We start from the raw sequence: 20730 nt of genomic DNA, 5'->3' as shown, positions 1-20730 counted from the left end.
GTCATGATGAACCATCTGTTGACATGTAGCACACTTCCTCTTAGCTTTCGAGATTTCTTTCTCAGTCATCTCTTTTGTAGATTTTAATCTTTTCCCATGACTACCGGATCCTTTGTTACGAATATCTGTAGGATTCTAAATGTCGCTAACATCAGATACTACATCAAGACATACTACGTACACCTAGAAGCTTCTTGAACTGTTCTGATCTGTTCGGTACATCATGAGTTGGACAATCGTCTACGAATTTTTTTTCAACTTATTCTTCTCGTCAAGGTATAATTTTAACTTAGCTGCATCATGGCGTAAAAAGGACACACAACGGTCAACGGTTGAAAAAATATCAATAGCAATCATGTCAGAATTAGAATCGTCAAAAGAACTATTGAAGTGTCTTTTCAGTAATTCTGCTGGAATAACATCCCTACGCCAACGTTTCAAAATGTACTTTTTAGGAATTTGTTCAATGCCATAAAACTTAAACACACAGAATATGTGTCTGCATAAGATCCCTACATGTTCAAAATGCATACAACTACATCTGAATGAACCATCTTTGGTTGAGTGTGTGACCTAGAATATATAAGATGATTAGTGAGTATGTTTAAGTTGTGAGTTTTTAGTGTTTAAATTCGAATGATAGAATAACAATTAAAGTGAAAACAAATATCCTGTCTGTTCAGTATCCCTTATAAGACAATCGTAATTGTATTCCTCATCTTTGTCATCCACATCGACATCATTTGTTTGCCTAGTGGATATGTTGTTTTTTTCTCCAAAACAATAATTGTGTCAACACCGTTGGAAGATATCACATTTTATTTGAAACAATTATCTCCAGCTCTGGATATCTCTTTCTGAATCTGATAAAAAATCTTGTGCGTGTATACATTTAAAGCATGAGGTTCATTCGGACTACGGGTAATGAATTTAGGAAAAGTGATGACAGTATTAAAATCATTTAGAATTTGGTTATATCTTTGTCGTTCCATGACTGATTCAAATGTCATCATAAACATGATAAGATAAGAACCGGTTAATGTGGAGGTTTGAAATGACCAATTCTAACTTTCAGACAGTGATGTAGTTCGCATAAGACCAGACATTGGAATGTGCTTGAAAAATGCGGGGATCCAAGATGTTTGCAAACCATACATAGTATTCAGTCAACTGTTATCTGTAATTTTAAACTCATCCAACATCATACGCCATACATTCTCGAAGTCATGTGGTTCTAACTTAGAATTCCAAATTATAGAGTGAAAACGCTTTCGAATTTTCTGATTGGTGGCTGCATCTTCAATTGATAACATATGTATAAAATGAAATTTCATGAGGATGAGTATAGTTTAAGAGTTGAAGCAATTGATTCTATTAGAATATGAGAAAATAATTGTAGAATCATAACATAAAGTAAGAATAATATTCGTTTGATGTATACCTTATTTGGCAACTTCTTTGTTATATGACACATACATAACCTATGATGTGCAAACGGGAAAACCTTATCTATAGCTTTTTTCAAAGCTGGATCTTGGTCAGATATAACCAATTGAGGTTGTTTTCTAAAAGCTTTCAAAAAATCCCTAAGCAACCATTCATAAGAAACTCCATCTTCTTTACTTAAAAGTCCAGCACCAAATGTTACACACTTTTTGTGGTTATCGATGCCAGAGAAGGGAACAAAAACCATATCATACCTATGTTGAATATAAAATATTAGTTTACATAAATGAAAACAATGAAATTGTTATTGTAAAAGTACTAAAGGTTAGAAATACTTATTCATGCTGAATGTTGCATCAAATGATAGAACGTCTTCGAAAGAATTGTAGTTATACTTTGCTGTTTCGTCAGCCCAAAATAAAGCATTCAATCTTTTGTTCAACACTTTATACTCAAAAGTAAATGATGGGACATTTTTCGTCCTGTCATTCATCTTGTCAACAAGGAATTTCGCGTCCCTCCCACCTATGTAACAATTAAGATTTTTCCTAGCATTCTTGAAATCAGAAACCAATCCACCTCGAACAGAAGGACCGACCTGAAGAGCACTATACAGTCTATGTGCTTTTACAGGACCAATATTTTGTTTTGATAAATTATGAATGAAAATTTCCTGAGAATAATCAAGTTTTCTCTTTGAACGAGATAAGTACATATTGATCTTGCTAAACAACTCGTGATTATGTTGCTCGACAAAATCACTCACGACATATTTAAGAGTACCGAGAATTATTTCTAAAACAACTTTCGCTTTACAATTCCTCCTAAATAAATCTTTCCTTCTTTGAGTCTTTTTATGCTGAATGTCCAGAGTATCTACTTTACTAGTATTTTGATTACCTTCCTGATTGCATAGAAGATGTCTATTTGTAATAATCCCATTTTTCGTTTTTTGTACTCTTCCAAGTGTCTGACATCAAAAACAGATTCTAATGCATAGTTTCTATACATTGTTACTGCTTCACCATATGAATTAAATTTTGATGTAACTTTTGGTTTGATATCGTCTAAAACAATAGGGGTCCAATACAAGGTGCCACCAGGAGAAACGTAATCATGTGTAACATGTGGTTGTCATGTTTAAACATAGCAAATAAAAACTTATTCTGAAAGAATTATATAAATATTATTCTGAAATAATTTTATTTTTCCTATAAAAATTTCAATATCCTGAGCTCAATTTAGTACCTTCACTGAAATCAATATTAACCTCTATATCTTCATCAACGAAGTGATTTTCGTCTTCTGTATGATTTGTGTCCTCTGTATGTCATCGATGAAAATATTAACATTTAACATTAAACTTGTTTGTTAAAATATAGAATCTGAAATACAATGAAAAATTAAACAATATATTCAAAAACTCACCTAAATTAGGATTACTGCTTTCTCCTATTTAAAATACGCCATCATATAGTGTATCATTATCAGGAAAATCGAAATCTTCAACTACATTGTCATCATCACTAGCCAAATAGTGTTCCTCATAAATATGATTATTAACATCTGGTTCTTGATCGCCCATAACTAAGAAATTTCGATAGTGTTTTTATATGCTTTGGAAGTTGAAAAAATAAAATATTATAAACTGTCATACAAAATAAATAGGGATGAAAACGGATTCTATGCAAATTAAAATGCTTGATATTAGGGATCACTGATAAAAATAAATGATTCCGATTTGATTGTTTTTTAGAACATGATAAAGATAATAATATTCATAAGATACTATATTCACATTCCAAATGTAAAAAATACCAATAGCACATTAAAATAATTACTTTACAATATTATTATGTATTTTTTAAAGTAATTACTTTAGAATATAATTATGTATTTTTTTTAAAAAAAGTTACACAATATTTTATTAACGACATAATTCTATTAGAATGATATATCAATATGGATTATAAAACTCTACATATTATCATAATGACATAATTCTATTAGAATGATATATCAATATGGATTATCAAACTCTGCATATTATCAGAATGACATAATTCTATCAGAATACATTACCAATATGACTTATAAAACATATCAATTTTTGTTACCTCGAATCAATGCACACATTAAATATCATTCTGAAAGAATTATATACCAATATGGCTAACAAAAAAGTTTACTATGTGTTATCTCCAAATCAATCTACAAGAATATTATACTAATATGGTGCTGAAGACAATTAACTCTTAAGCCGTATAAGTTCAATTATTTGTATTGCTCATTGTTTACAATATATATTTTTTGACATTATGTGATTTGAATTTATGAAACATCATACATATTTTATGAAATATAATGAACATTATTGTTTGACATTATGTTAGAATGAGAACTGTAGTGTTTTCATTTGATATTCTGTTGGAATGATATACTGTATGATCCTATGAAACATAAATATACCAGAAACCACATACATCTTATTAGTTGTAAACATAATAATTAAAGGAAAACACCTAGAATTCATCAAACGATAATTTTATTACACTGAACTGAAACATGATAATACCATATAATTCATCAAAAACATACTTTTATTTACTGAAATCAAAGTAAATAATATATAAAAACGACTGATTCGATGAATTTCTTGTAGTTCTATTCTTTCTTCAATCTAAAATGACAATTCCTGCTATGATGACCAAATCCAAAGCACTTTTTACATCTTCTTTTTTTCTTCACAACTTCATTCACCGGGTTATTGGGATCATTGCCATAACCCAGATCCTTCCCGGGATTTTGATCTTCATTTTCCTGGAAGATTATCAGATTTGATACATATGTATATGTAAAAAACAGTAAAAGGGTGTGTGGGGGACGTTTCAAAAATATCTTCATTATCATAGAGAGATGTTGTTAGTAATGTATGAATACCTGGTTCCGATTTCCAATATGAACATTCATCGATTGTGTAAAACAAATTGATCAGCAACTAGTCGAATCGACAATTGTGTTCTATGAGGGGGGGGGACGTTTGCATCGAGTATATAAATAAAATTATATTAATGATAACTAAATCAATCATAAATAATTGCCTAATATAAAGGGATAAGAATCAGACTAAATAAAGAATTTAAATGAAAGATTACATAATTACCCTCAAATAATAAATAAAATAATTAATAATTTATTAAATTCTCATTGGTGCATTTAGGTACACAATACTTGCTAAAAACATTTGAACCTAACTCTCTCTCTCTCTCTCTCTCTCTCTCTCTATATATATATATATATATATATATATATATATATATATATATATATATATATATGTCTGTGTGTGTGTCTATATGTTTTGGCACATTTATTTTTACGACTTACAGACGATTTGGTTGATTTTTCTTATTTTTCCTTAATATGAAACTTGTATTCTATAGTCTGCAACATGCACGACTATAGATTGTCCTGATCAAGGATTTAATTTTAATAACTCTTACTTATTATGTGTAGCTTGAATTTGGGGGTATTATAGTTTGGAAAATGGGGCTATGAACTCACCTGTGAAGTGTGAAACCGTTGATGTAGGGTAAATTTCGTGAGTCCGGGATTCAAGAGGCATTTTGGGAATTAGTGGTATCGAGATCGAGAGAGAGCGAGATGTGTTGAGGTGTGAGAAAGGATCAACCTAAGCTTGCTATATATAGAAAGTTTTTTTTTGGTTGCACGTCGTGTAGCGTATGTGAACCAACCATTTGTTGACCCATGTCCTCTTCTCATGGTGTCATGTCATCTGTATCCTAATGAATCAGGTGTTAGGGTGCACACCACGCGCTGCGAGTGGGTGGATGCGACATTATTTTATAAACTATAAAAATTCGTAACTCTCACATACGAATTTCGTCTTCAACAACTCTTATATATCTGCATTGGTCTCAAAATACACTACAACTTTCCTTGTGGTCATTTTGGCTAATTCTGACTTTCGTTTTTACTCTATATTTTATAACTTCTATGATTTTATAGAAATCATAAGTCTCTCGTACAGGTTTCGTTTTACGCGTTCTTTGTCTTAGAATTCCTATTTTGAGTATTAATACAGTTATCCTTTTTGTGACTTTTTTCCAAAAGTAAGTCATTATTCTTGTAGTTTTCGTCATTGTAATTTTTTACATACAGTAGATATTTATTTACTAAATAAGTCATATCTTACCCGTACTGATTCGCATTTTTGTGAAATTTATATTTATGGGATTGCAGTAGGTTATATAATCTAAAAGTGATAACCTACTCTCAAAGTCATGTGACTTTTCGTTCACCTATTTTGAACCTAAAGATTGACGGAATTAAAGACGGAAAATTAAATATATTGAAATATATTGTGTGGTTACAACACTGACCTTCTTACATTTTCGTGTTTTATCGTTAAATAATAACGGGGGACGATGATGTATTTTCCAGGTTGTGACAATAAGTCTCGACTCCAAAGAATTTGGACCTATTTTTGATACGCCTTACTTTTTTAGGTAAAGTGAGAGTCTTATAGCTTATTCATTTCTTTAAAGAAAATGAGTAAGTTAGAAAAACTATCACATACGAGATCATAGAGGGTACCAACTACCAAATTCGCTACCAAAATCAAAGTTTAAGCACTTAGTCAAAGAAATCTCAATTGATATACAAAGTGATTGAAGAAATTATATTTGAAGGAAAAAGTTAAAGTTTTTCAATCAAGTTATGCGCCACCAAAATATCAAATCTAGCATATGAGAAGAATTTATGTGATGTGATATATGATACTTTCAAAATAATGAAAAGAATAGGAGTCGACCCCTATAAACAAGCTAACTTTTTTCAACGGAAGTTGATATGCTTCGTCGGAGTCTCTAAGGATGGGTCAAGTTAGGTAATTATGGTGAAGTTAAAAAGAAATATAATTATGAAATATGCTATATTTGTGAACAGGGTAAATTAAGGTGTATATTTTATTTTATTTTATGGATGTTTCATAAATTTGTTTCGGTAAGCATTTGAGATTACACTTGAGGTATTGAGATTGGTGTTCATATAAGTGATTCCATTGGATATTACTTGATGTGAAAGATGATGATGAGAAAAAATATAATGAAGTGTTTTTAAATTATTGCAGTTTCATGTCTTTTATTCTCATAGCTTTTTATGTTTATTTTAGGTTTTGTTTTAAGTTCATTTTTATGTCATCTATTGCTTTCTATTTTGTTTAAAATATTAATTCATTGTCTTACTTAAGTAAAAGTAAGGTTTAAGATTGTAGAGATTTATTAGATGTCGTTTTATGTATCTTTTCTTTTTATTAGTGTTTAGTATTGTTGTGCATCATATTTTATGCATTTGTGTGTGCATTAATTTAAATAATGGTCAACTCATGTGTCACCAAAATGCACATGCTTTTCATGTTTTAGTGTATATTTCAGGTCATTTGAAGCGAATTAGTATTCTGGAAATCGTCAGATATAACTCGGGCATAGCTGGAGCTTAACCGAAGCCAAAATGCTGAAAAATACCAAATTAATGTCTTGTTTCTCTAACACGAGTCGTGTTCCTCTTACGAAGACTAACTAGCTAACTTCTGATTTTTTTAGCCAAGAAATTTATTCCACCAAACAAGTCCCTTGTTTGGTAGTTAGCTAGTGTTTCATTTCATAAGCATTTCTAATTTTTATAATGACTAAAACATGTTTCTACCAATCAAAGCCCATGTTTTTGTAGCCAGCCCACGCTTTTGTCCTAAAGTCTTTTTTTTATGAGGAAAACTATCTATTTCTAACAAAAATGGCATGGGCCTCAAACATGACATGTGTTCTGAAAAATGCTAAAAATAACAACGTACTTTGTTAATCTAAGCTAGGTGTGATTTTGTGACGGACACGATGCATCCACGACGTGCACGGGGCGTATCGAGCCTGTACTTTTCTACAATACTTATTAGATGTTGCCTCTTGCATATAAATACCATCCATTACTTCCAGATCAAACATATACTTCCATAGAACCCTTTCATATGATTTTTTAGTGATTTCAACCATTTTGTAACGATTTATGAAGATCTAAAGGTTGTGGATCGACTATCTCAATTAGTTTTGTAATATATTATTATTTAGTTTTATTTTTATTGTCTTAGATTGTTCTTAACCATGACAGTTTAAAACTCTAGTTTTTAGTTCTACAAAACTTCTACTTTTTATGTAACTAATCCTAAGATTTGGTTTTTAATTTGTGTTTCTATCTAGTGGTTTCAGTTTTTTGTTGCATAAATGTTTTATTTTAGTTCTTTTTAGACTAATGACTTGAATTAGGATTAAGTCAATCTAGTTAATCGGTTAAATCCATAATTGTTTCAAGCAGGGTGGTTCAGTGTTGCTATTTAATTTTGATATAAATTGAAAATCACATATTTTTACGCTTCCAAGCTTGTGAGAATTATTGATTACTATTGGGAAGTTTACTCATTCATAATGTTGCTTTTTCTATTTTAATTAAGAGATTATCTAATTAAACTGATAAAAAGTTAGGGTTAATTAGAGAGCTCGTTTTCGTTAATTCAGTTGATAAAAGAAAACTTGCTAAAGCTGATTAGTAGTTTTCAGTACCAACTTAGGTAGTTTGCATCTTAAACAACCATATTTGGCTTAATTACATAATTATAACTGTCACAACAAAAAAGGAACAATTTTATGATCATTGAATTTTCTTAAGTTTATTTCACTGCAAGTTTTAGCTTTTAATTTTAAACCAAACTTCCTTTTTCATATTTTCTTTTTTGACTAGTTTGTGCCTCATGCAAAGAAGCAATGACTTTTAGGTTCTGTCCTTGTGGATTCGACCTTACTTCTATGTGTTGTCCTTTAGTGCAATCTAGCAGTGTTTTTATTTGTTTAAATGTAAATTATGCCTTTAACATGCTTTAACTTTTCATCATCTCTTGAAAACGTATCCTTGCAGACTTCCACGTCTCTGGAATCTACAACAAAACACGATTATGTATCTGATAGTTGATAAGCCTTGTTGCTCAAGCTCTAAATTTGGATCTCCTAGGATCAGATGCACAATAGTAGAAAACATACACTCACTTTGAATATATATATATATATATATATATATATAGATATATATATATATATATATATATATATGGAGAGAGAGAGAGAGAGAGAGAGAGAGAAATGAATGCTCAATTGAGAAAAAGAAAGATTGAGATTGTTGGACTGAATATGCTCCACTCATATTGAATCAGACGCTTAAGCTCTCCAGCATACTAAGACGACGGAAAATTTAATATTCATATATGAATACATGTATTAATATATGAATTTGTGTATTCATATATCAATAAGTATATTCATATATAAATAAGTATATGTGTCTATTTAAAAACGATTATACGTATATGAATATGACGGTTGGTGGTGGAGGTTGTAGAGGTGGTTGAGGTAGCGGTGGTGGTGGTAGTGGTAGTTGTGGTTGTGGTGACGTGATAGTGGTGGAAGTGGTAGCAGAGATCGTGATCACAGAGGTGGCAGAGGTGGTCGTAGTGATGGTAGCAGTGACAATGGTGGTAGTAGTGGTGGTTGTGGTGTCAGTGGGTAGCAGACATGTTGGTGGCAATGACGATAGTAGTGGTGGTGGTAGAGGCGGTGACAGTGGATGTTAATTTCTTCATCGCAATCACTATCAATGGTTGCCATATGGAACCAGTGACTTCAATCGATTTGTTTATGGTGGTTGGTGGTGGAGGTGGCGTGTGTTGGTGGCAGACGTGATAGGAGGCGTGACCACCTTTGACTCACACAATTTAATGGTCTCAAAATGAATTGAACAATATATATATATATATATATATATATATATATATATATATATATATATATATATATATATATATATATATGTGTGTGTGTGTGTGTGTGTGTGTGTGTGTGTGTGTGAGAGGATGAAATATTTGGTAGGAGAGTAAGAAATTTTTTTCTGCATATTTTTTGACAAACCAATACAATTAATCATTAGATGAATAAAAAATAACATAATATATTAAAAAAATCCTGAAAAAAACATCTTGATAATTTATTTTTATAATGATTAATTTTTACGAAGATTTTATTGTTATGCACCAAAATTCTTATGAAATGAATTTTTACTTAATTTACTAAGAAATAAATCATGATTTTGTTGTTATGAATGATCTTAAGAGGTGTTTGGTACAGGGAAATAGAATTATAATGGAGAATGGAAATGCAGAGAAAGAGAATTAAGTTAGAGAAAAAGAATCAATTTCACTGTTTGGTAGAATAAAGAACGTACTAGAGAAATGTTTTTGAAAATTATTTCTCTTTTTTATTGTATTAAACAATGAAATGGAAATAAATTTTTACCATGTTTATTCACTTTCAAACAACATTTTTGTTTTTATAAAAATGTATTAACGGTTATAAAGATAACATATTAAACCACTACAAGGAAAAAGGTCATTACCGGTGACAAAAATCGCCGGTAAAAGTCTCCGGTAATACTAATAGCGGCGACGCGTCGCCGGTACTGAGTCGCTGCTACTGCGTCGTCGCTATTGATCAGTTTGTCGTCGCTAAAGATAAAAGTCGCCGCTATTGACTCTGTCGCCGCTAATGAGTATTGTCGTCGCTAATAAGCTAGTCGCCGGTAATGACGTCTGTCGCTGGTAAAAGTGTCGCCGGCAAAAGTGTCGCCGGTAATAACTTTTGTCGCCGGTAATTTTTTTTCAATTTTTTAATTTTTTTTAATTAATGATTTTGGTTGTCGGTGATAATATCGCAGGTAAAGGTATCGCCGGTAATAACAATATTCGATTAAATATCAAAACCAATAATGTCGACGCTAATTACAAAAAAAAATATTTTTAAATATCAAACATAATAGTGTCAATGCAAATTACAAACAAACATCCAAATACAATTAAATATCAAAAGTCATAGTATTTGAGTAGCAAAACAACAAAATTTTTACAATCTACCATGTAGCAAAACGAGACAACATATGCAAATAAAACTCATCCTTAAATACCATCATCGTCGTTCCCATCGTTTCCTTGATTATTTTGGGATTGAAAAAACAAATAAAGCTCATCCCTACATGTCGGGTCGGCGAGCATTGCACGAAGATTTTCCAACGACATAATTAATAACAATATATATAAACTTATAAGTTAGATCGTCAAACATAAACAAAAACTATCAAAATACATTGTTATTTTTAAACTAAGATAGAAAAACAAAGTACATTGCTATTTCTTGCACTTGGGACAAAAACCAAATTACCAAACTTTTTAGCAAATAATCACCACAAAACCAAAACTACCAAATCAACATGCATTTTACGATGCTAAAGTAGATTGCTATTTTTAAACAAAGATAGAAAACCAAAGTACAATGCTATATTTTGCACTTGGGACAAAAACCAAATTACCAAACTTTTTAGCAAATAACCACCACAAAACCAAAACTACCAAATCAACATGCATTTTACGATGCTAAAGTAGATTGCTATTTTTAAACAAAGATAGAAAACCAAAGTACATTGCTACATTTTGCACTTGGGACAAAAACCAAATTACCAAACTTTTTAGCAAATAACCACCACAAAACCAAAACTACCAAATCAACATGCATTTTACGATGCTAAAGTAGATTGCTATTTTACCTGTGATGGTTGTGATGGTGGTGAAGGCTGTGGAATCATCGGGAGACCAGAAGGTTTGCGGCCTATGCCTCTAATGTGGCCACGTCGCTCTCCTAATACTTTCTCGAACGTAGCTCTTTCTTGAGCGGGTGTTAACTCACTTTCACCTTGAGTTTGTTCTAACAGCTCTTCAACTAACCGATTCTGTAACTCCCAAAAGTGAGTAACAATTAAGTATAAATAAACATTTAAATATATGATAAAATTATAATTAAATACTTACATATTGTTGTTCCGATTCAGCAGTAACAAATACATCATTCTTATCGGTATGAGCTTTGCGAAATGTTTCCACTCTCTTAAGGTTCTGTTTAACTTTAAAAATTAGATTATATTTTAAATAAATAATTACATGTATCGTACGGTACCTTCTTATAGAAAGTACTGCTATACGAGCTCGAACCCCCACGATTCACATTTGTTTGCTTTTCACGGATTTTTTTGTTCCTTTCTGAAGAAATTATGTGTTCGTCAGTTTGAAAATACTCAACTGTCTTCGCCTACTTATCAACAAGCATACCATCCGGAGGATTGGCCAATGCTCTCGGGATACCTTCATACCCTCCGACCATCTTGAAATATTCTTTTGTGTCGGCTTTACGCTCTCGATAACCTTTTAACAAGGCTGCTTGAAAACTCTCTGTCAATAGATTAGCTTGTGCATCCTGGTACATTTGATTGAGATCAAACTTTGTCTACAAAAAAAGGTTAACCAAGTAAAAAACAATTATAGTTAAACCTATAAAATATATTTAAATAAATAATTACCGCTAAATGTTGTAATACAGTGTCCTTTATATCAGGGGAAACTCTTTTCCAACTCCATTTGTCAAAAGGGACCATCTGCCACATTGTTTTTCCAACTTCTCGGGAAAAAATGTCTCCCGCCTCTCCTACGGGATTAAATGTGATATCCCTATCATATTGCATGCCTATTGGTTTCCCCTAGTTCTGTATGATTGCTTTTTCAAGCTTTATATTTTTTTGCTTTTCCTCGAACTTTCCTTCGGGCATGTTCCTCAACTACAAATGTAATTAAAAATTATTAGAAACGATATTTAATTTATGATAATTGGACAAAAATAGTAAATAAAAATTTATGATAAGACTTACCGTCCTGCTCGTGCTGGCCAGGACCTCTACCACCTGGGAAAGGTGGGTCATCAGCTCCGTCTCCCCCATGTCCACGACCCATGACAACAGTCATGGTAAACATAAACAAAAGCCACACTCTCATCATTTCCTGAAAAATTATAAGATATACAAATACAATTTTTATTATAAATACACTTTACATAGAAATAAACATTTAGATAGGAATAAACATTTAGATAGGAATAAACATTTCTATTTAAATTAGAAATCCAAATAAAGTTCATATTACAAATACACATTACACAAGAACTATTCTAATCAGAATCTTCCTCATATCCTTCAGTGTCTTCTTCGGTATCATAATCAGTCTCGCAATCAGAAACATCATTGACTCTACCAGTTGGCGGAGGAACTTCAGATGCACTTTCTACATCAACAATGACTCTAGGAATGTTTTGAAAGTACATGCTGAAATCGATAAAAAGTGGAGCATCGGATGAAGAGATATTTTGAAGTACATCGACATCGTCTACATTTTCGTTTGAGACATTGTCAACATTTTGAACAAGGTCATCGTTCGATGGTAGATCCCAAATACTTTAATGATTAACATGCTCGACAACACACCGATGGTTATTGTTTGGTTCTCTGATGTAGAACACTTGTTTGGCATGTGACACATATATGAGTTGATTATCTTTGTATGCTTTGCGTCGTGTGTCGATACCGGTGAAACTATCACTAGAAATAACTCTTGTTCAAGTATTAAACCACTTGCAACGAAATAGTATAGTTGAATAATCATGTTTATACCTCAACTCTATAATCTCTTCTAACTGGCCATAATATTTCTCTCCTTTCTCACCCACCGCTAAAACCCCAGAGTTTTGTGTTGTATGTTGTATGTCATTACTAAGTACCATAAACCTAACACCATTGACTATGCATGCGGTGTAAGAATAGGCATTCATTTGCGGGCCCATTGCAAGAACCGACAACTCTTTGTGGAATTATGGAGATTTTTCTATTTTCATTTGATGAACCTAACAATTATAAATTAATATGTATTATGTATTCGTAGATCAATGAAACAAATTTGTTTATTAATTTATATTACCTTTTCACGAAACCAATTACGAAATTCTCTCTTTTCATCACTTTGAGGATGCTCAGATTTGAATTTCTTATGTTGACGACCAAAATATATAGATTTAAAAAGATAAAATAAAAAATTAAGAATAAAAGTTAGAGATAAGATTAATTACTTGATATACTGCCTGACTTCTTCACAACTATTATAAATATATGGTGTTCAACTGCAATCAGGTACTTGAAGTAACTGTTATCACATTTTTCACACGAACATCTGATTTTACCATTACTATCAAGGTGCGACTTGGACTTCTCGATAAAAGCTTTGAGTCCTGCTTGGAACTCGGGATGGTTTCGATATGGATTAGTAGTCCAGCTTTTATCAATAGACATGATGTTGCTGAAACATAATTTTGGGTTTAGAGTTTAGTATACAGAATTATCATTGTTTTTTTTCCAATCCACATTTTTTTTACATCTAAAATAATACAAAAATTAAATAATAAAAAAATAAATTAAAATTTTTTATTTATGCATTTTTTATTTAATTTTAATTAAAATTACTTGTAAGTTTTTAAACAATTTTATAATAGAAATTATGTTTTTGTGTTGTTCTTTTTTACCGTCGAGATTAAAATATATATAAGTTTTTAAACAATTTTATAATTTTTTTTGTGTTTTTTTTTCCAATTATAACAATAATTTTTTTTTTTCAATTATAACATCCTTTAACCTATTTTTATGGTAAACGATTATTATTGGTTATAGAAATATAATCTTATGAATTAATTTGAAGATTATAAGTTAACTATATAACTTATTGGTTAATTAATTTGGAATTAGCTTGGGTAAAAACTAGAAACTTTCTAGTTTTTGTATATAAGTTTTTTTAAACAATTATATATATATATATATATATATATATATATATATATATATATATATATATATATATATATATATATATATATATATATATATATATTTGTGTTTTTTTTCTAACTATAACAATAATTAATTTTTATTTTCTTTTCAATTATAGCATCCTACTTATAAGAACACCACATAATTTTACATAATATATAAGAACATGAAATCCACATACTTTTACATACATATTATGTTGTTGTGTTGTTCTTTTTTACCGTCGAGATTAATATATATATATATATATATATATATATATATATAGTTTATAACATTATATAAATATCTTGCAAATAAAACATTTAAAAACTAGAAACTTTCTAGTATTTTTATATAAGTTTTGGAACAATTTTATAATTTTTTTTTTGTGTTTTTTTCCAATTATAACAATAATTAATTTTTATTTTCTTTTCAATTATAGCCTCCTACTTATAAGAAAACCACATAATTTTACATAATTGTTGTGTTGTTCTTTTGTACCGTCGAGATTAATATATATATATATATATATATATATATATATATATATATATATATATATATATATATATATATATATATATATATGTTGCAATAAAACATTTAAAAACTAGAAACTTTTTAGTATTTGTATATAAGTTTTTAAACAATTTTATAATTTCTTTTTGTGTTTTTTTTTTCCATTATAACAATAATTTTTTTTTTCAACTATAGCATCCTTTAACCTATTTTTATGGTAACCGATTATTATTGGTTATAGAAATATAACTTTATAAATTAATTTGAAGAGTATAAGTTAACTATATAACTTACTGGTTAATTAATTTGGAGTTAGCTTGGGTAAAAACTAAAAACTTTCTAGTTTTTGTGTATAAGTTTTTAAAAAATTTTATAATTTTTTTTGTGTGTTTTTTTCAAATTATAACAATAATTTTTTTTTTTTTTTTTCAATTATAGCATCCTACTTATACCAACACCACATAGTTTTACATAATACATAAGAAGATGAAATTCACATACTTTTACACACATATACTACATATACACCAAATACAAATACATACACATACACACAAAATAACATCATACTTAAACCAAATATACATAATTTGACATATATATATATATATATATATATATATATATATATATATATATATATATATATATATATATATATAATAACATCCTATTTATACCAAATACAAAAGTTTCACAATCATATATCACATTTACAACAAACATACATACATTCACATACACACAATAACATTCTAGTTATAACAAATACATATAATTTCTACAAAATACTAATATACCACATATACATCAAACATACATACATTGGCATATATATACCAAATTCACATATATTCAAACAAATACGAAATATACAATCTAATTTTCACATATGACAATTTTCACATAATTTCACATATAAATACAAAATTCACAAAAAAATGAAATAATAGAACTTGTAGTGGCGGAAATCAACGGATATGTAGCCGGAAAAACTAGTTTTCACCCGAAATTACCTTCACCGGAAAAACTGAACAACACCATCAAAATCACTGAAATTGAACAATTTATTGCAATTTAGTCATCAAAATCAACTTTTAATAGTCATCAAATGTCCCTAAATGCTAAACTACAATTGGAAGCTATACAACTAATTGCAATTCAATAACCACAAACAAGAAATTGAATAACTTGCTTCTAATCCAAAACAACAACACCAAAAACAAGAATATGAACAGTTTATTACCATTCAATCACCAAATAAAGCTACAAATTGAAATTAACATACAAAAAAAAAATGAAATCACCAAATAAACTTACCTTTCTTCAAGAAATGGAGGTAGAAATTGGTCCCAAAGGCTTTAACCACACCTAGAGATATTTGCTTGGAACAATATGGGGAGAAATTTGCTTGGAAAAAGCAAATTGAAGAGAAAATCGGCGAAATGGTGAAGGAAATTGGAAGCAAACAGAAAGGAGAATGAAGAATGGAGGGTTTCTGCTTGCGGTTTTTTTTATCTGCGAGAGGCAATAGCGGCGACACCTTTAGCGGCGACACCAGACCCTTTACCGGCGACAATTAATAATAGCGACGACAAACTGGAGGGAAGGGTACCGCATCATTTTTAGTGAACTATTAGCGGCAACTTTTTTTAACCTTTAGCGGCGACATTTGTGTCGCCGGTATTAGGTTAGACATGATAAGACATCCCACCCGGTGGATTGGATATCTCATCGAACGGTTGAGATGCAACAGAGGGGGAAAGTGCGGATTCAGGTGGCAACCCTTTAGCGGCGACACTATTACCGACGACAAGGGGCTTTACCGACGACTTTAGATAAAGTCGCCGGTAATAACGTCACCGCTAAAGAGTATATTTCTTGTAGTGATCATAAATTAATGGTTTTTATAATAAACATTTTGAATCCTACTTTAATGGTAATGTCGTTTACATGCTTTCCAGGTGTACGTATACAATTTTTTTGCTTGATCATCCATAATATTTCTTCACTTAAAGCACATGTTAAAGATTGGCTTGGTTATTTACTTTGACCATCCTATATGTTGATAAATGGTTGTAGAAATAACGTGAACAAAATTAAAAATGGGAAGACTAGAAAGAACAATTTATCACTGCTTTAATTTTGTTTCTAGCTTTATCACTTCCTAAATTTTGTTTCTTGTTGGCGCAAAAATTGAAAGCAAAATAAAAATTATCGTTGAATGTGGGGTTTACGGATCGAACTATGGACAACTTGGTTGGTTACGCAATTCTCCGTTTTTTTTATTTCTCGGATGCCTTTACATTTTGTTTCCCATCTTTTCCCTACAAATAATAGAGAATAAAAATGATGGAAATGGAAATCATTTTTTTCTCTTTTCTCTATATTTTAGTACAAAACAAACAAGGGAAATAGAAATAATTTCATTTCTCACCTCTTATTTCCCCGTACCAAACACCCTCTTAGTGTTTACTCATCTAACGATCCATTTTGTTGATGCACATATAAAAATATTCTTACCTTCCTTTTAAAAATTTCTTTCTTCTTTGATCTTGTTGTGCGTGAGTGTATATATATATATATATATATATATATATATATATATATATATATATATATATATATATATAGAGAGAGAGAGAGAGAGAGAGAGCTAGGTTCAAATGTTTTCAACAAGTATTGTGTACCTCTAACAACCAATCAGAATTAAGCAAAAATAAATTCAATAATAAATCAGAAAAGGGTATAATAGTAATCTTGACTATATTTAATTTTGGTAGATATTTAAAACGTTTAATGTCCGGAGAAACTAGTTTGTTAACCCTAGAAAAACACTCACCATTCGTCCTTAAATTGCTTCTTCAATCTTCACCATCTACTCCTTCATTATTCCAGGAGAAGAAACCCACCATGGCAGCCATCATCTCCACTATCAATCATCAAGTGAACGACATTTCTTCTATTGAGTGATTTTCAAGCAAACATCACCGAGGTCCTCACCTGCGACGAATGGCTGCCGACCAGACTCCTATCGGACCCGCTTTCCTCTCTTTTTCTTCCTCTGAGGTTCCCATCAACCACAAAGGTCAAAAGGCTCATCTTTGCTACTAACGCTGCTTGCAAAGCCCGGACCTCACACCTTGTAGCCGGAAGAGACGAGCAAAACTTTGCTGCTTCTCCATCTTGCAATCAATCGACGAAAATGGTGCCTCCTGTGAGCCTTCCTTTTCCCCCTCTTCGTTCATCTGTTCCATTCCTTCGTGACCTCCTTTGTGAATGATTTGTATCCCTTACTCAATCAGCCAAATGACGAACAAGACATAAAAGCCCTAAATCGGTTTAAGTTTGGGCCATCACCAGAGCATACCTTAGCCGATATGAATTTGTTCTTTCTTCAATCCAGGTATGGTTTTACTTTCCTTTATTTTTAGTTTTCGTTTATTTCGCAATTCGTTTGTATGATTACAAATTTCCAATCTGAGAATTCAATAATAGAATTGGACTGTCTTATTCTGTTTTAGGGCTTGAATCCTAAGAAAATATTGAAACATTGCACTCAAATTTTCTATCTACTAGTTTTGATTTTGGAAGTGACTCAGAATCAAGAATCAAGTTTTTCTGTTATCAATGCTTTTGAATGTTGCTTGTACTATTGCGTTTTTTGAATGTTGATAATAAAACATGCCCTCCAAGTGTTTGATATAATGTCAAAAAGAGAAAATTTTTGTATAAAAGAGGCAGGTTTGATATGTTGGACTTATTGGGAAGATTCTGTCAGAATATGTTAAGGTAACATGTTTATACTTGTGTTGAAATATTCTGTTAGAAGTAAAGTAGAATATCCAAGTAGAATATTCTGCAAGAATAGTTTATTCTGTAAGAATATTTATTGTTGTATTCTATTAGAATGCATTGAATTGTTTAATTTTTGAAACTTGATTATCTTTTCTTTGTGGATTTAGGTTTTGAAGAGGCTAACATTGATGTGGAGAAGAAAGAAAACATATAGAACGAGAGTGTATTATACCAGAATGTGTTATGTTACAATGTATAAAGTGTTGCTTAAAAATAATATTCTTTCATAATAGATTAGTGTTTTTGTTAGATTTTGATGTTTTTTTTTCTTTCAGAATGTTGTTATTATTCAGTGAATCACAATCATACAATGTAATTATTTCTTATATTATTAGTTCAAGAATTGATTTGTGTATTCTTTCAAAATGTTTTTACTAGTTTATGGTTGACATTCTGCCATTCTGACAGAATAAAATCGAAAAATATATTTACTAATTTATAGTTGGCATTCTATCATTCTGACACAATAAAACCGGATTTTTAAATTTGAATTAATTTAAAATATACAGATTTAAAAAAAAAAGGAATTAATCATCCCTAAAAATCCAAAAATTTCCTTTTTTAATATAGGTTAATTGACTAAAATGCCCTTATGCTGAAATTTGTGTGATTATATGGTACATGTTATCCTATTCTACTATCATAGACCCTCATATCATGACCTTTGATTATATTCCATCCGATGGTCTAGATCTGTGCATTCTGGCACACAATAGTTAGTAAAAACAAAATAACCTAACCCTATATATATATATATATATATATATATATATATATATATATATATATATATATAGGGGTAGGTTCATCTGAGATCAACATATTTTATGAGACATGAAAATGCAATCTTAACCATTCATTTTGGAGATAAAAATTTTTTAATGCAAAATAAATAAAAATTTTTGATTTTTTTTAAAAATATTATATTCTTCAATTTTTTATCCAACTAAAATAAAAAAATTAAAAATTAAATACCGTTTTTTTTTCAAAATATACGTAAAATATTATAATACAATATTATACTGTAAATATTCAAATCGAAATTTTAGAATGTTAGAATATTCTACTAGAATAATAAACTATAAATATATTCAAAAAATTCTAATAGAATAGTAAAATATTCTAAAGAAATAAAAAAAAAAGTACAAATTGAATATTAGAATATTTTAACATATTTACCAATTTTAATAAATATTAGAATATTGTAACATTTTTAAAATTTGATTTGATTATTTACAGTATAATATTATATTAGAATATTTCTCTTATAGTTGATTTATTTTATTTTATTTTAAACTTTTTTTGGATAAATTAAATAACTAAAATAATATTTAAAAAAAAGTATTTTTTGATTTTTCTTTGTATTTTATAGTTTTTTTTATCTTCAAGATTAATAGTTAGGAATACTTGTCCATATCTCTCTCTCTCTCTCTCTCTCTCTCTCTCTCTCTATATATATATATATATATATATATATATATATATATATATATATATATATATATATATATATATATATATATACTAGGCGAATGTCCGCGTGTTGCGCAGAAACACCTATATAGTTGATATCTTTACAAATATATTATTTTTTAAATATAACAATAACGTTGTCGTTAAATTTGATATAATAATTTGTATATATTAAATTGATATAATATATTGATTATTTTGAATTATATGATAATATATACATTTATTATAACTTTATAATCTCAATCGTTTGAATGACTTCCACCCGCGAGTTACACATGAATAAAATTAAATATAATATATGATTTGATGTTATTTATAGGTGTTTTTAATTAATTTTTTAAAACTTATTTGCTTAATGTTTTAATTTCTATCATTATAATTATTTAAAACATCAAACATTATTTTTTTATTTTAAAGCTAACAATATAATCATTTATATAGAGTTGTTTTTAACTATTGTTATTGTAAGTTATTTTAAGATACTTATTTGTAAATTTTTAACGATTATAAAAATATATTTAAGAAATATTTTAGTTAAATTGAAATTAAAATTTAGTTTTTGCTTTTATCACTACAATTTATCAATTT

General features: G+C 29.6%; 1 protein-coding gene across 1 annotated transcript; it reads right to left on the bottom strand.

The window, feature by feature from the left end:
* Positions 1 to 240: 240 nt before the first annotated feature.
* LOC111886252 (protein FAR1-RELATED SEQUENCE 5-like) lies at positions 241 to 2457 on the bottom strand. Its single transcript, XM_023882493.1, has 4 exons — positions 2347 to 2457; positions 1782 to 2305; positions 1477 to 1700; positions 241 to 512 (listed from the first exon to the last, which is right to left on the bottom strand). The coding sequence occupies exons 1-4, from the start codon at positions 2455 to 2457 to the stop codon at positions 241 to 243; spliced, it is 1131 nt and encodes a 376-aa protein (XP_023738261.1).
* Between the last annotated feature and the right edge of the window lie 18273 nt (positions 2458 to 20730).

The sequence above is a fragment of the Lactuca sativa genome, chromosome 4 (genome assembly GCF_002870075.4).
Source record: "Lactuca sativa cultivar Salinas chromosome 4, Lsat_Salinas_v11, whole genome shotgun sequence".
NCBI lineage: Eukaryota > Viridiplantae > Streptophyta > Magnoliopsida > Asterales > Asteraceae > Lactuca > Lactuca sativa.
The sequence above is the reverse complement of the archived record's forward strand: the minus strand, read 5'-3'. Positions and strand labels throughout refer to the sequence as shown.

What these genes read in the sequence shown, in the direction of transcription:
- LOC111886252 (XM_023882493.1), bottom strand. Translation starts at nt 2,457, where the DNA reads ATGTATAGAAACTATGCATTAGAATCTGTTTTTGATGTCAGACACTTG. An exon ending in TCTTCTATGCAATCAGGAAG is followed by an intron (nt 2,306 to 2,346) that starts GTAATCAAAATA and finishes CTGGACATTCAG; the next exon opens with CATAAAAAGACTCAAAGAAG. An exon ending in GCAACATTCAGCATGAATAA is followed by an intron (nt 1,701 to 1,781) that starts GTATTTCTAACC and finishes TATTCAACATAG; the next exon opens with GTATGATATGGTTTTTGTTC.